This window comes from Podarcis bocagei (genome assembly GCF_964188305.1).
Source record: "Podarcis bocagei genome assembly, chromosome: 1".
NCBI classification, from domain to species: Eukaryota; Metazoa; Chordata; class Lepidosauria; order Squamata; family Lacertidae; genus Podarcis; species Podarcis bocagei.
Window position 1 is genome coordinate 137,718,148 of NC_138125.1, and position 15,236 is coordinate 137,733,383.

General features: G+C 42.8%; 1 protein-coding gene across 2 annotated transcripts; it reads right to left on the reverse strand.

Annotated features, from left to right (window-relative positions):
- Positions 1-7,413, reverse strand: LOC308581035 (UDP-glucuronosyltransferase 1A6-like). Of its 2 annotated transcripts, none has more exons than XM_081183474.1 (2): positions 5,384-7,413; positions 1-158 (listed from the first exon to the last, which is right to left on the reverse strand). In XM_081183474.1, the coding sequence occupies exons 1-2, from the start codon at positions 6,239-6,241 to the stop codon at positions 141-143; spliced, it is 876 nt and encodes a 291-aa protein (XP_081039600.1). In that variant the 5' UTR covers positions 6,242-7,413; the 3' UTR covers positions 1-140. The 2 variants fall into 2 exon arrangements, with proteins under 2 accessions (XP_081039600.1, XP_081039601.1); XM_081183475.1 differs by having other exon boundaries at positions 1-164; positions 5,384-7,408.
- Between the last annotated feature and the right edge of the window lie 7,823 nt (positions 7,414-15,236).

The following is a 15,236-nucleotide window of genomic DNA, read 5'->3' on the forward strand; positions in this document are numbered from 1 at the left end:
TTGTCTTCTTCAGTTAAAAATGCTGAAGTATGTGGTTTTCTTTTTTGTGCCCACAACTCCAGCCTAGGTAGAATAGGAAATCCATGTAGAATGAGAACGAAGCCCACCAAGTCATCAAGTCCAACTGCTGAACGCCTGACCTACAGTAGGAATCCAACCTATACCTTATCAAAGGAATAAGTACCACAAAGGAATACAGGGCATACAACTGGAATCATTTTAGCATGTTTAAGTCAATCGTATTTATTTATTTCATGTTTATTAGGTCACTGCTGTTTAGATAGGCTGTATTTCCCCTGGGGCCAAAAACCCAGTTTGCACCCCCACCCACCCAAGCATTTGTGTACACACACACACACACAGGCTGGGAGCCTCTGTGGTGCCCCTCTGGAGGCTTCACCTGGGGCAAAACACCTGTCTAACCCTGCTGCCCCCTCTAGCTATGGCACTGCTTTAGGTACCTTTAGCATTACCATGCTTATCACAAGAGATCAAGATAGGTGTGCTCCACCTACAAAAGCCTCAAGCCCCATTACCTAATTTAATTAAGACATTTATATTTGAGCACTTTGACTGTAATTGGAGAAAGGGAGCCAGAGGTAACTGCAAAGTGGATAGATCAAGAAGTATTATATCCTCTGTCCGTAACAAAGGAAATTGGTCATTTAAAATGTGTGTTTGCAATGGAATTTGTACGTCATTATAATTTGTGGAAGCTGGAACTTAACGAGTTAAGCTTTTCCCATGATGCTACACCATTCTGACGTCATTTTTAGAAGCTCGGGCGGAGCTTGGGCAAAGTTTGCCAGTCCCACTTTGAACTTTGTGGGGAAAGACGTGGTCTTGGTATGGCTGCTAATAGCCCTGGAAATACCTGAGAAATGTTGGAAATAAATGCTGTATAGAGACAAACGGGACTCTGTGTGTTTGTCGGGAGCTGAATCCAGCAGGTGACAGTTTTACAACGCTGCGCGAAGCTTTGCTAATGGCGTGAAGAAGAGCTGGAGTGGAAGCGTGCCGGGCAGCAATAAACCGCTAATCGAGGTTTGTAAATCAATTAGCGGGGGTCACGGCTAATAAAACAGGACAGGTTATGGGTCATCACCGCTTGTAAAACTGTCGGGAGCTTTGATCTGCGGTGTCGAGCAGAAACGGCAGGAAGTGCAGGCAGAAGCAAACAAGCAAGCGGCAGCGGCAAGACGCAGAGAAGTGCCTGCGTTGCTGTGGAGCCAAGTTGCTGAGAACTGCCAAGAGCTGAGAGCAGCTGAGGTGTCGTTTCTCCACGGAGCTGAGGAGCCGGAGGAGCTGGTGCGTTTGTAAGTACAGCTTGGGGCCCCTTGGGAGAACGGAAAGAGATGGCGGACGGCCATGAATCATTCTCCGTACCCTTCGAAAAATTAAACGGCCAAAATTGGGGAGAATGGAGCAGAAAGCTGAAGGCCTGGCTGGTAGCCAAGGGTCTGTGGGACGCGGTCCTAGGGCCTCCACTGCCTCAGCCAGCCGCCGGAGCTGCAGCAGCAGTAATTGCAGATGCGCATGCTTCGCGGAGGAAAAATCAGAAAGCCCTGGGAGCTATAGTGCTCAGTTTGGAGGGTTCACAGTTGCCCCATGTGGAGGGTTTGGAAACTGCGCATGAAGCTTATGCTGCTCTTGAAAGAGTGCACCACAGAACCACGGCTGGTGCTAAAATCCATACCACCAGGCGGTTGTTTGAAATGAAGCTGCGTCCAGGTGGGGACATAAGACAACATGTTACAGAGATGCTCTCTGTGTTTAATGAACTGCGGCTGTTGCAGGTGAACTTTACTGATGAACTGAAGGTTTATATTTTGCTAAGCTCTCTGGACAAAAGTTATGACAATTTATGTCTAACTTTGGAATCTATGAGTCCGCAGGATCTGACTTTGGCCTACGTCACAGGACGCTTGGCTGACGAACAGGAGAGACGGCTCAGGGAGAGCAAGTCTGGCGCAGCAAGCTCCACCGGGAAAAAGGGGGGGGCGAAGCAAGATGAGAGCTTTGTTCAGGCTTTTGCAGCTCGTCGGTGTTACGTGTGTGGATCTCACAGTCATTTGAAAAGAGACTGCCCACAGAAAGCGAGAGCAGCTGGGCAGGAAGCCTTCAAGGACACCTATCATGGAAATCAGTCGGGTTTCCATGGGAACCAGTCTGGGAGACAAGGCCAGCCTGGGAACGCAAGAGGAGGACGTGGAAAACAACACGAGACGTATCAGATAGCAGCGAGCATGGCTTTGTTCGAAGACGGCTGTGTGGAAAATTCCAAGTTTCGCTTTGTTATTGACTCTGCTGCTAATCGCAATTTGATTCCAGAGACACCTGCTGTAGAGAGGTGGAAGTGCACGGCAATACCTGCCGGGAAATCTGTACTGTTTGCAAATGGACAGAAAGGAAATCTGACTAACGTTGTAAATCTGCATTTTCGTGTTTTGCAGGAAACGCTGGAGTGTTGTACCGTTCCTGGGTTGCACCACTGTCTGTTATCTGTGCCTTATTTACTGAAAAAGGGATTTACGTTTTCTTTTCAGGATGATGTGTGCACAATCTCCAAAGGAGGGAGGATGCTTGCCAAGGTTAAAAAGGGGCAGAATGATCTTTTCATTCTTAAAACGTCTCTGGAGGGTGAGGGGAAGGTTGAGAAAGCACAAGCCCTGTGTACTGAGATTCCCGCTCATGTGCAATGTGCACATATTTGGCATGCTAGAACGGCTCATAGTTCAGTAGAAGAACTACAGGTGCTGCCGGAAGTTTCTAAAGGGTGTAAGATTTCAGAATGTGGACATGATGTAAGTTGTGAAACTTGCAAGCTGGCAAAGATAAAAGGATGCAGTTATCCAAAGATTGAGAGGATAACCACTAGGCCTTTTGAACAAATTCACATAGATTTGTGGGATCCTGTGAAGGAACCAAGTCTGGGAGGGTCAAGATATCTGCTCTCAATGCAGGATAATTTTACCCAGAATTCCTGGACACATGGTCTTAAATCCAAGGATGATGCAGCACAGCTGATCAAACGTTGGATTGAGGAGGTGGAACAAAAGTTTTCCACCAAAGTGCAAGCTGTCACAAGTGACAGGGGAGCTGAATTTACAGGTTCTGCTTTGCAGAAGTACTTTCGCAAGAAAGGAATACGTCACACAGTGACTGCACCCAATCAGGGGGGGAAGGCAGAGCAGATGAGTCAGGCTCTGGTTAAAACTGCACAGGTGTTGCTGAAAGATTCTGGGTTACCTCCAAGGTTTTGGTTGGAGGCAATCAAGTATGTGAGCTTCACCTGGAACCGCACCTACAATTCCATGGTAGGGGACACACCGTTTGGGCTGTTGCATGGCAGGAAACCCCAGATTCATTTTTTGCGCAGGTTTGGATCGCATGCATCTGTGTCAGTACCTGCTGCGTTGCAGGGGCCAGATGGATCCAAGTTCCGGAAAATGATCTTCTGTGGGTATGAGCCAACAGCGAATGCGTGGAGATTTGCATTTCCATCAGGTGATCAGAGTAAGTTACTGATCAGCAAACACGCTGAGTTCTATGAGCAGGATGAAAAGTCAAAACCTGCTGCCAAGCGTGATGTTCTCTCAGAGTGTCTTTCTGATTCAGAACAGGAAGATTCTGAGGAGGAAGAAGGAACTGAGTCTGATGATGACGATCAGGGAACTGACCAAAGTCAGGAACAGGAGAAGGTATCTGTAGTTTCTCCACAGGTTAAGAGAACACCCAAAAGCGAGCCCAGTTCTCCGGTAAGTGTAATGGAGAAGGTCCGAAAACGTTTTAAGTCAGAGGGGGAATCCCGTGAGGGTGAGGACACAGGTCCTGGTGGCAGTGAGTCAGAGGTAACATCTGAGTTTGTGCCCAGAAGGTCCAGTCGCTCAACGAAGGGAATTCCGCCGGACAGGTACCAGGCGACAAGCGCATGGGCCTGGTTCGCACAGTGTGATTCTGGGAGTGTTGAAGGGGTTCAACAGGTGCCTGGGAAAGATGCTGGGAAAGAGCACAAGGCAAAGGGGAAGGTGTTGAACTCAAAAGGGTCTTGTCAGAAGGTGCAGCAAGGGGGTGTGTGGAAGCTGGAACTTAACGAGTTAAGCTTTTCCCATGATGCTACACCATTCTGACGTCATTTTTAGAAGCTCGGGCGGAGCTTGGGCAAAGTTTGCCAGTCCCACTTTGAACTTTGTGGGGAAAGACGTGGTCTTGGTATGGCTGCTAATAGCCCTGGAAATACCTGAGAAATGTTGGAAATAAATGCTGTATAGAGACAAACGGGACTCTGTGTGTTTGTCGGGAGCTGAATCCAGCAGGTGACAGTTTTACAACGCTGCGCGAAGCTTTGCTAATGGCGTGAAGAAGAGCTGGAGTGGAAGCGTGCCGGGCAGCAATAAACCGCTAATCGAGGTTTGTAAATCAATTAGCGGGGGTCACGGCTAATAAAACAGGACATAATTTGTATCTTCTTCATGGGAACTCTGTAGACATATCTAATGGACATTAGACTTGCAGTTTATTAGGAATTCCAGATGTTTACCATTGCCAGAAACAGACTGGTAGCCAGTGGAGCAGCTGTAACAAGGGTCATATGCTCCTTACTACCAGCCCGTCAACAGTTTGTCTGCACCTCTTAGGGCCAGTTGAAGTTTCTGACTCCATTTCAAAGGCAACCCCGCAGTAATCCAAACAGGATGTAACTAAGATGTGTCATTGTGGCCAGATCAGACTACAGGAATGGGCAAAGATTGTGCAAATTTCTGACCACCACAGAAACCTGGGTATGCAGACTCAGGGCTGAATCTACTCATACATCTGGGTCCACATGCTCAAGTCCAACCGGCTGCAACACATCCAACAAAACATACTCCAACAGCACAATATGTCTATTCAGAATAAGTCCCATTGACCTCTCCCAGCAATTACGCAGAAGACCCTAGCAACTCTGATATAGTTTCTATGCAGCCAGTCATGCATGCAACTATAAACCAGACTTTTACCTAGTTCACAAAGTGTAATCAGAACATTCTTTTATAATATACCCCTAGCATCCTATGTGTGTTTACCTGGAAGTAAGTTTCACTGAATTAAATGTAACTTGCTCTTGAGTAGGTGTGCATAAGACTACAACATTAGTTTTGGAGCCATGTCTTAAATTCTATCACTTGGTGTATTCTAAACGGTTTGATTTCATTTGCAATGTTATCTGGATGATGTTCCATTCATTATGGAAATAACGCAAATGTAACCCTCATGATTGACGTTCACAATGTGCAATTCATTATTCATATCCTTTACGTGTACTATTACATGCACAAGCACTTCTTACTTAAATGCAATTTTTATCCTTAAAGAATTTGTGAATAAAAAGTAATGGACGCACCTGTGGCAGGATTTTGCCTTCTTCACAATTTATCCCTCCGATGAAGACCATACCTGGCATCACAGGTCTGGGATACTCAAATACAAAGTCGTACCGTAAAAGCCAGATAGAGCTATTTCTGTAAAGTGTTGGTAAGTGAACATCTCTTTGTAGAAATTCTGAAGCTATATCTTCATACTTATTATACAGAGTTTTAAAAAGTGATGTTTCTACAGAATTGACAAACAGATTAATCACACGTTGGATGAAAGTCATTTGGTCTGTGTACCTGGTATAGCATCTTGGGATATAGGAAGTAGGGTTTGGAGATTTACAAATCGCATGCTCTAAACTGCATGGGAATCCACGAAAGAAGTACACGGAAGGGATGGAAAGGTGTTCAGCGAGGATGACTCCACATGGCAAAGCTGGATCTGTGAAAAGCGCATCAAACTGAGTCTCTTCCAGGTACTTGATGATTTCTTTGTTCCTCAGAAGGCTGTCACAGTTGTAGAAAAACATATTTATTATATACATGTTGTTCTGATATTCTTGAAGAATTGTGTAAGGAAAAGAAACCTTACGGAAAAGGTTGGAAGCAAACTTTCGAAATCCAGCATCAAGATCTGCCTTTTTGTATGGCACTGGGTAGGTTTTCTGTTTATAATGCTTCGATTCCTTTAAGAGCAAATTGATTTCTGGTGCCACCACTGTTACCTCATGACCCTTTTCACTGAGCTTCTTGACAACAGCATTCATACTGAGCCAGTGGCTTCCATCTTGAGGGATCACCAGCAGCTTCCCAGCTTCAGTAAAGTTAACGATAGCAATCAGAAGCCATGCAGTCAAGTGGATAGGCCGGTGAAAAAGATAAGCCATCTCTTCATCCAGAAAAAGTCTGTCAATAAGAGGAAACCCTTGTGTATTTCTGTATTGTGTACTTGTTTAGCGCAGGAATAAAAAACGAATCTTGCTTTAGTCTATAAGCCAGATATTCTACCCGTCTGCATTAATCATTAGTCCAACATGATCTGATGAAAGTTCATGGCCATGAAAGCCCTCCTGTTTGCCCTGAAAATGAAGCACCATAAGCAATGGTGCAATGCTACAGCTCATTGATGAACTAACAAAAGGCCCTGACTAGGAAGGACCAGGAAAGGAAGTGATAGGCTAATCTGAAGTGCAAAGTAGTAAAAACAGGTTTTGTAACAGCTAGGGAAAGCTGCTGATAAGAGACATGACAGTTCAGAGACCAGATCAAAATGTGATTATAAACTGTGGTTTTGTGATAAGTCTGTAAAGGAAGGGGGGCTGGATGAGAGCCAACAACCTGAAGCTCAGTCTGGATAAGATTGAGGCACTGTTAGTGGGTGATTCCCTAAACCAGATGGATAGGAGGCTGCCTGCTATAGATGGGGTGCCTTCCATCAGCTTCAGCTGGTAGCCCAGCTGTGCCCCATCTGGACAGAGACAGCCTAACTCCTGTCATCTGTACTCTAGTCAGTGTCTTCTTCATTAGATTATTACATGTTATACGTAGGGCTGCCTCTGAAGACGGTTCAGAAACTTCAGAATTTGGCAGCTAGGTTGCTCACCAGGGCAAGATGGCTTGAGCATATGACACCAGTCCTGGTCCGGCTGCACTGGCTGCCAATTAGTTTCCAGGCATAATTCAAAGCGCAGCTTTTGGCCTATAAAGCCTTAAACGGCTCAGGACTGCAATTCCTCAAGGACCACGTCTCCCCATATGAACCAACCCAGACCCTGAAATCCTCATTTGAGGCCCATTTTTGTGTGCCCCCTCAATGAGATTTGTGGAATCTTTAGGCAAAAACGCTACTCCTTAACCAGGCCTTTGGCTGCTTAACATTCTAGGCCCTTTTAAGTGTGGGATGGGAGGTATTGGTTTGTTTTTCTTATGTATTTTATGCTCTCATTTTGTATTTCTATGTTCTGAATCGCCCTGTGATCTTCCGATAAAGGACGGTATACAAATTTAATAAATAATAATTAAAACATAGCTTTTGATCATCAGTAGCAGAAACTGTGATTTTGAATGCGGGTTTAAACCATGTTTTGTGCTTACTTTGGTCGGGTGAAATATCAGAGTCATAGCTGTCAACTTTCAGATTTGAAAATAAGGGATCAGCAGCCTCACCTGTCCCGGAGACAGTCTACGGGATTTCTAACAATCCGGGATAGCAGCGGAAAACGGCGCTGAAATAAGGGAATTTCCCGCAAAAAAGGGGAAGGTTGACAGCTATGATCAGAGTTGATAAGCCATAGTTTCATCTGTTGGTCTGCCTCTGTGCTAAGAAACTGGAGTGTTGCACAGACAAAAAGCTGTTAACTATGGACATGCTCAGAGGTTAGCTTAAACTAACCTACCGTATTTTTCATTCTATAACACGCACCCGACCATAACATGCACGTAGTTTTTAGAGGAGGAAAACAAGGAAAAAAATATTCTAAATGAAACAGTGGATGTATGATTTTTGTGGTTCATGCTGTGGCCACAGACATGTGATCTGACAGTGAGTTTGGAGTAGCCCAATGCAAAAATCCTGAGGATCCATGTGGATCCATGCTTTGTAGCCACGTTTTTGCACCACTGCGGCCCCAGGCAACAGTGGGTGCATGATTTTTTTGGTGCAAGATGTAGCCATGGACATGCTATGTGATCTGATGGTGAATTTGGGGTGACGCAAAAATCCTGAGGATCCATGTGGATCCGTGCTTTGTAACCATGTTTAAGTGGGGAGGGAAGGAAAAGCACTCAAGGGACAAGGAGCACGCGTGGGGTGTGTGGAGAAGGATGCTGCTAATAATGCAGAAGAGGGTATAAGAGGAGAAGGAACATGCGTGGGGTGGGTGGAGAAGGATGCTGCTAATGACGCAGAAGAGGGGTTTAAGGGGAGCAGGAACACGCGTGGGGTGTGTGGAGAAGGATGCTGCTAATCATGCAGGAGAGGGGTATAAGGGGAGAAGGCTCCTCTCCTCTTCCGCTTTGCTTCTTTAAAGAAGCAGGCTCTCTGTCCCTCTCTCCTCCCCACTCAGCGGCTCTTCTTCTGCTTTGCTGTTTCAAAGCGAGCCACGGAGGAGGGAAGGAAGGGGAACCATGGATCCTCTGCTCACGACTGCAGCAGATCCCCCCCGCCACCCGTAGGCATTCCCTCCATAACACGCACAGACATTTCCCCTTACTTTCTGGGAGGAAAAAAGTGAGTGTTATGGTGCAAAAAATACGGTAAGTTCTGCTGTGAAATCAGCTCAGCCCAAGGGCCAAACTACACATGACAATGGGAGATTTGACACACTGGAGATGAGATGTGTGTGTGTAAAACCTAAGCTATACTTCTCAAAGTCTGGTAATCTAAACTGGATTTTGAGGGCTCAGGCCTCACTTCAGAGTAGTTGATTGGGCTTGGTGTGCTTATGTAAAAGGAAGTAGCTCCCCAGAATAAATTAGATTGCCAGTATGGAGCACCTACAGCTAACTTGTCACTGAATGTGTATGTGTTATATGAGCAATGGAGGCAGCAGGGCACATAACCTCAGGGGCTATATCTTTTTTCATGTGTAGTAAATACATGGAAGCAAAGCTTAAAAAGATCTATATAAAAGACTTTTAGTTAAGCAGTCTTCAATTTGAGTTAGTTAATGAAATTTCATGGAGTCTAGTGTGTTTTGTGTGCCATGAAAGTAGAGAGATTTCTGACTCCTGCCTTTTCGCTCTTAAAGTGGATCTTCTGCATGATATTAGAGGGGAACTACCTACCAATTATACTAGCTAATAGGGCTGTGCATAAATAATAAAATAAAGATATTCACCTTCGAACTCACTTTTGTTTGCTCAGATAACAGGTTGCTGAGATGACAGGTTGCCTCAGCATGATTTGACATTATGTGGTTTGCATCTGAGGTGAAATGTCACCTCATTTTCTGAAGCTCCTGATTACTTCCTCCTGGACTATAATTGGAAAATTAATAAATATTTATAAACTTACAACATTTCTGATAGAATTGGATGAAATTTGGAGCATAGTACCCATTCAGACAGAATGAAACCCGTCAAATTTCATATTAATAGGTGGGTTTTTGTTGCTGTACAGGGCATCTTTAACATTTGTGTGATACTTAAAGGGAAAAAGCAATTAATTCCTGTAACATTTTTATTTCTTGACAAAATTATTAGAAATAAATAGAAGTTTTTGTGCTGGGTTAGGTGCCTTTAACATTTTTAAAGGGAAGTGACTTTCCCCCCTGTGACTGCTACATCAACATGCAGTGTTTTAGGGTACACAATAAAAATTAAAAATAACCCTCCTCACTTCTAAGCCTGAAAGCCCCATCTACCTACTCTTCATGATAAAGGTGTTTTGGTCTTCATTTCTTAGCCAAGATGGCTGGCTCATCACTTTGGCTTTATTTCAAAAGCAGGTTATTTTTGAGCTATTTCTAGTACGCTAGCAGGTGTCTTTCTCTCTTACGATCCCACTCTCTGCCCTTACCTGCCTGATAGGTCCAGAGGTACTGAACACAGGATTAATGCATTCAAGCTTACCTCTGCATCAATTACTACAGGACAGTATTTTGTTTTTCCCATTACCATCATCTACTCCCTCTTTTCTGCATTTACTGTCCATGCACACAAGTAGTACAAGTGATACTCCCCAGTATAAATGCAATCCAAGTCATTGCTTTCCAATGTCTTCTTTCCAAGTAAATATGCACAGGATTGGGCTACCATGTTTTAAATACTGTCAAGGAGATAAAGAACAATACAATTTTCAGAAGACATCTGAAGGCAGCCCTGTGTTGGGAAGTTTTTAATGTTGGATGTTTTATTTTGTTTTATACATTCTGTAAGCCTCCCAGAGTGGGGAAACCACTCTTGGGCAGGATATTGTTGTTGTTGTCTTTCTAATCCTGTTTGTCTTCTGTTGGCCAGCAATGATGAAGAGGACATGTCTTAAAAATAAAGCAACTTAAAACAAACGGTGCATTAGGTAAGACTAAATTCTTGAAGTGACTATTTTGCAAAAGAAGCCAGCAGTTTCTGTATCTGATTAATTAATATCAATCGTTCATACAAATGGGAGCACATGGTTGGTCCGGAACATTTTGCTGCCTGAATTGAAGGGCAAAATGGCACTCTCTTCATTCATGCTGCAGAATAGGCACAAAAGTTATAGTTCTTTTAAGGTGAGCATATTTCAAAGGAACGGTATAGATAAAAGGTACAAGAGTCCTGTCCTCTATTTACCTCTGACTGTACTAATATCTGACTAGCAATTAAACATTGGTTAGATATCACATTGTTGCCTTGCATCAGGACTTTAGTAGATATCTCCCTGAAATTGGATCAAATGTTAAAACAACAGACTTTGAACTGATTACCTCCCTATGGATAGGAAGAAATGCATTTAAAATTCAAGCTGATTGTGTTGATTCATGCTAGGTTAATCTGTTAACTCAATTTTATAGTGGCTGTTCTCAAGCTATATTAACTAGAACTTGTTCTTTCATCATCCTGTTCTTTATTGTTTTAAACAGCTTTTGTAAAATGTGCTAAAGTACCTTCACCTCTAAACTGGGTAAACAAGCTAGCTCCAGAGCTATCTTTTATATACAACACCCCCCCCCAACTGGAGATTGTTAATCAGTAAGAAATTGTACCAGAGTTCTGAGAAAAATAAAAAAAAGTTGCTGAATATTTTATATACTGTATAGAAAAAGAGATGTCCAAGTCTCAATGCTATCTAGAAACAATGTGTTCTGATCTGAAAGTCCTGGATGACTTCACTGCGATGCAATAAGTACAGCCAAGAGCACCAAGTAAGGTGCCCCCCATCATATTTTCAATGAAGGGGCTAGGCCCTTTCAAATTTATGCTGTGACAGAACAAGGCAGCATGCATGGGTACAGCCAGGGCTTTTTGGGGGGCCATAACTTGCCAGATCTCAGTTCCAGCACTTCTCAGCTGAGCGCCATTGCCATTATAATTACTTTACAGTAATTACTTTTTACATTTTTTTTATATTAAAGATTTCTGGGTTTACAAAGGTATGCCTAATGTCTCTTTTTTCAAGTTACATTTAGAACAAGGGTGAGTTCATGGTGAGTTCTGGCACCTCTTTTTCTAGAAAAATTGTTATGTACTGAAGTTCTCACCCTGGGCCAGCAGGGGGATACTGTAGATAGTTTTCACTCAGGTCCACATATGATTGAAAGTGACTTCAGTGATTGGATAGTTACAGAAAGTGGTTACTGTTGCGTTGTAGTGGAGCTCTATATAGGCAGGCTGGCTGAACCCTTCAGTTCAGTTCTGTTCTGGCCTGTGAATAAACAAGAGCTGTTTGAAGAATCACTGTGTCGTCTGATATGTTCACCCACAACTTAACAAAAATAGCACTGGATACAGCTATATGATCTAGTGTGTGTCTGAACAGCTTCACATGGAGTCTTTCACTTGTGCTCTAGCTTTATATCAAGCATCACTCAAGCAGAATGGAAAATGCTGATTCTATCCCGTGTCTTTTTGCACATGAAAAATGTGGTTTTAATTTGAAAGGGAAGAAACCGTATCCTACTATGACAACCTTGTAATGTAATCCACTACTAATACTGCGGATAGGAGGTGGTCTGAGGTTAAGAGGGAGAGGATTTCATCTACCCTGTAATGTGTTTCAGGGTTATTTTGTACCTTCAAACACATAGCTACACTTTCCCACAACAGAGTTGTCCTCCATTTACCCACTCATGGGAAACATGTGTGTGAGGGGTGGAGTAAGGTAACATGCAGTCTTGTACAGTGGTTCCTCGCAAGACGAAATTAATCCGTTCTGTGAGTCTCTTCATCTAGCGGTTTTTTCGTCTTGTGAAGCAACCCTATTAGCGGCTTAGCGGATTAGCGCTATTAAAGGCTTAGCGGCTATTATAGGTTTAGCGGCTATTAAAGGATTAGCGGATTAGTGGCTAAAAGGCTATTAGCGGCTTAGAAAAAGGGGGGGGGAACACTAGCAAGACGTTTTCGTCTTGCAAAGCAAGCCCATAGGGAAAATCGTCTTGCGAAGCAGCTCAAAAACGGAAAACCCTTTCGTCTAGCAGGTTTTCCGTCTTGCGAGGCATTCGTCTTGCGGGGCACCACTGTACTGGCCAGTTCAAGGTAGCCTCTTCATGGATATTGAAGTGTCAGCCCCAGACCCATCTCCAACCTGCAGTATTTACATTACAAGGTAGTCAGAGTCTTTCAAAATAAAAGTACATTTTTTCATGTGCAAAAAGACATTAATTAGAAACAACATTTTAAATACTGCTTCTTAGTCGAAACACTACCCCAAACTCTTTCTTCTTCTTTTTTTTTAAAGATATTTATTAAAGGTTTTAAACAAATCGAACAGTACAACAAACTTAAATCAAAAAGGAAAAACAAAAAAGCATAAAAAACATACAAGAATACTGTACAATTAAAAAGTACATAAAAAAGCACAAAAAAGAAAATAATTCATTTTCATAAGTGTCATTTCCATAACCCTCTTTCATGACTCCCTTACATCTCCCTTTTCTGTGTTCCTGATTAAAAAATCATATTCCGCAATACTTCACCTTCTTTCAAAAGTTGTTTTAAGTTATATATTTCCCCAATTATGTCTCCAATTTTGCCTCTTGTTATTAAATATTAAAATATTTAAGCTTGACATATTATTCAAATTTCATCTTTGTTCTTATAATTCAATTATTTTCATATTCCTTTCCACTAGTTTACTAATGCCGTATTATTTTTATATCCTGCATCATTTTGACATTCATACAGTTTATTTTTTCTTATAATAATATTTTATTAAGATTTTCACAAAAAGAAATTAACATCCACAAAAAAGAAAACAACAGAAAAAACAAGCAATAAACATCAAAAAAGAAAATCAGAAAAAAAGAAAAATACAGGAAAAATTTTTTTGCATAAAAAGAACACTTTTTTACATTGGTACCTTTCAAGACCTTATTCTCATTACTTCCACCCGCCTTCCCTTCTTGTATTCTACTTTAAGAGTTAGTTCAGCAAGATCGTTTAATATTCATTCTAGATCTTTATCCCTCCCTTTATATGCTTATTTATCCTAATCGCTAGAACCCCTTCATTTCATTTTCAGAGCCTTCAACATTCATAAATTTTACAGTGTTTTTGTAGATAAGCTTTGAACTCTTTCTATAACGTTATGAGTTTGTGGGTTCTAGACTCCCCAAAATTCCTGGGTCCAAAAAATGTTAGAAGTTAATCAATGCTTGGAGTGTTAAAGACTGGCTGCTAGACACTGGATTTAGCAGTGTTCAAAGACAGCCCAAACCAGCTTTCCATGTGCAGAAAATCTCCTGAGGTGATGGGCCATTAAATAGAAGACAAAGAGAAGGTGAGGAGCCCTTAGGAAAGACAAAAAGAAGGGACTCTGGGCCAGTTGACAAATGGGAACTAACTCAGAGTTAGTCTGAAAGACCAAGAACAGAGTTTGAAGCAGAATTAAGTTTAGGATTGGAGTTTGCAGGGTGTGACCTAGGGAAAAAATGCCGCAAACTGGAGAGAGGGTCAGAGTCCTATTTTTGGAGCATGTTTGATTTCTGTTTGAACCCAGGGTTGCAGCTATTGGAGAATCAAGATCCTCTTGGAGTTTTCATGCTGTGAACCTCTCCATCATAGGCTCAGGTTGCATATATGTGTAAATAAACCATGAATCATGAAGACAAGACATTTTCCGCTGTTTCATTCCCCCCAAAGAAACCTGGACTCTGGGTAAGCATGCCTGGAATCTTGCACCACTTGGAAATTTGGGTTCTGTATAACAATAACATGCAAGTCTTGATAACCAATGCAGTAACCAAAGTTGTTCAGTAATAAAAGTAAAATATATCAGAGACAGCTAGTATCAATATAACATCCTTTGTCAGGTGAACATCATACATCCATTACAAATCTGTTCTCCCCTGCCCCCCACTTTATTTGCACCACTACACACAAACACACACCATGTTTAGCTATACCTGGAATAGCTGGAGAAAAGAAAAATAATGAGCGAAACTTGGGGGGGGGGAGGGAGGGAAGGAAGCATTATTGGAAGGAACCAAAATGGTCAAAGGCCTGGAAACGATGCCTTATGAGGAACGGCTAAGGGAGCTGGGCATGTTTAGCCTGGAGAAGAGGAGGTTAAGGGGTGATATGATAGCCATGTTCAAATATATAAAAGAATGTCACATAGAGGAGGGAGAAAGGTTGTTTTCTGCTGCTCCAGAGAAGCGGACACGGAGCAATGGAGCCAAACTACAAGAAAGAAGATTCCACCTAAACATTAGGAAGAACTTCCTGACAGTAAGAGCTGTTTGACAGTGGAATTTGCTGCCAAGGAGTGTGGTGGAGTCTCCTACTTTGGAGGTCTTTAAGCAGAGGCTTGACAACCATATGTCAGGAGTGCTCTGATGGTGTTTCCTGCTTGGCAGGGGGTTGGACTCGATGGCCCTTGGGGTCTCTTCCAACTCTAGGATTCTAGGATTCTAGGATTCTTACCCCACCAGAAGCCTGAACCAGCTTCGTGCCACTTACTAATTTTTTTGCTCCTAGAAATTTATACACCGTTTGATTGTAAAAATAAAAACCCTCAAAGCGGCTTGCAAAAAAGCAAAGCAAGGAAATCGAGAAAAATTAACAGCCATTCTTTGAAACACACAAAAGTTAAAATACTGAAACAGATGGAATTACGTGAACCGGCTAAGCACTTGGAAGAACTACAACTCCCACAAGCCATTGCGGCCAGCCGGCTGGGCGGCGCTCGGGCGAGAAGCCGGGGGGAGACTACAGTTCCCAGCAACCTCTGCAGGTTAGAGG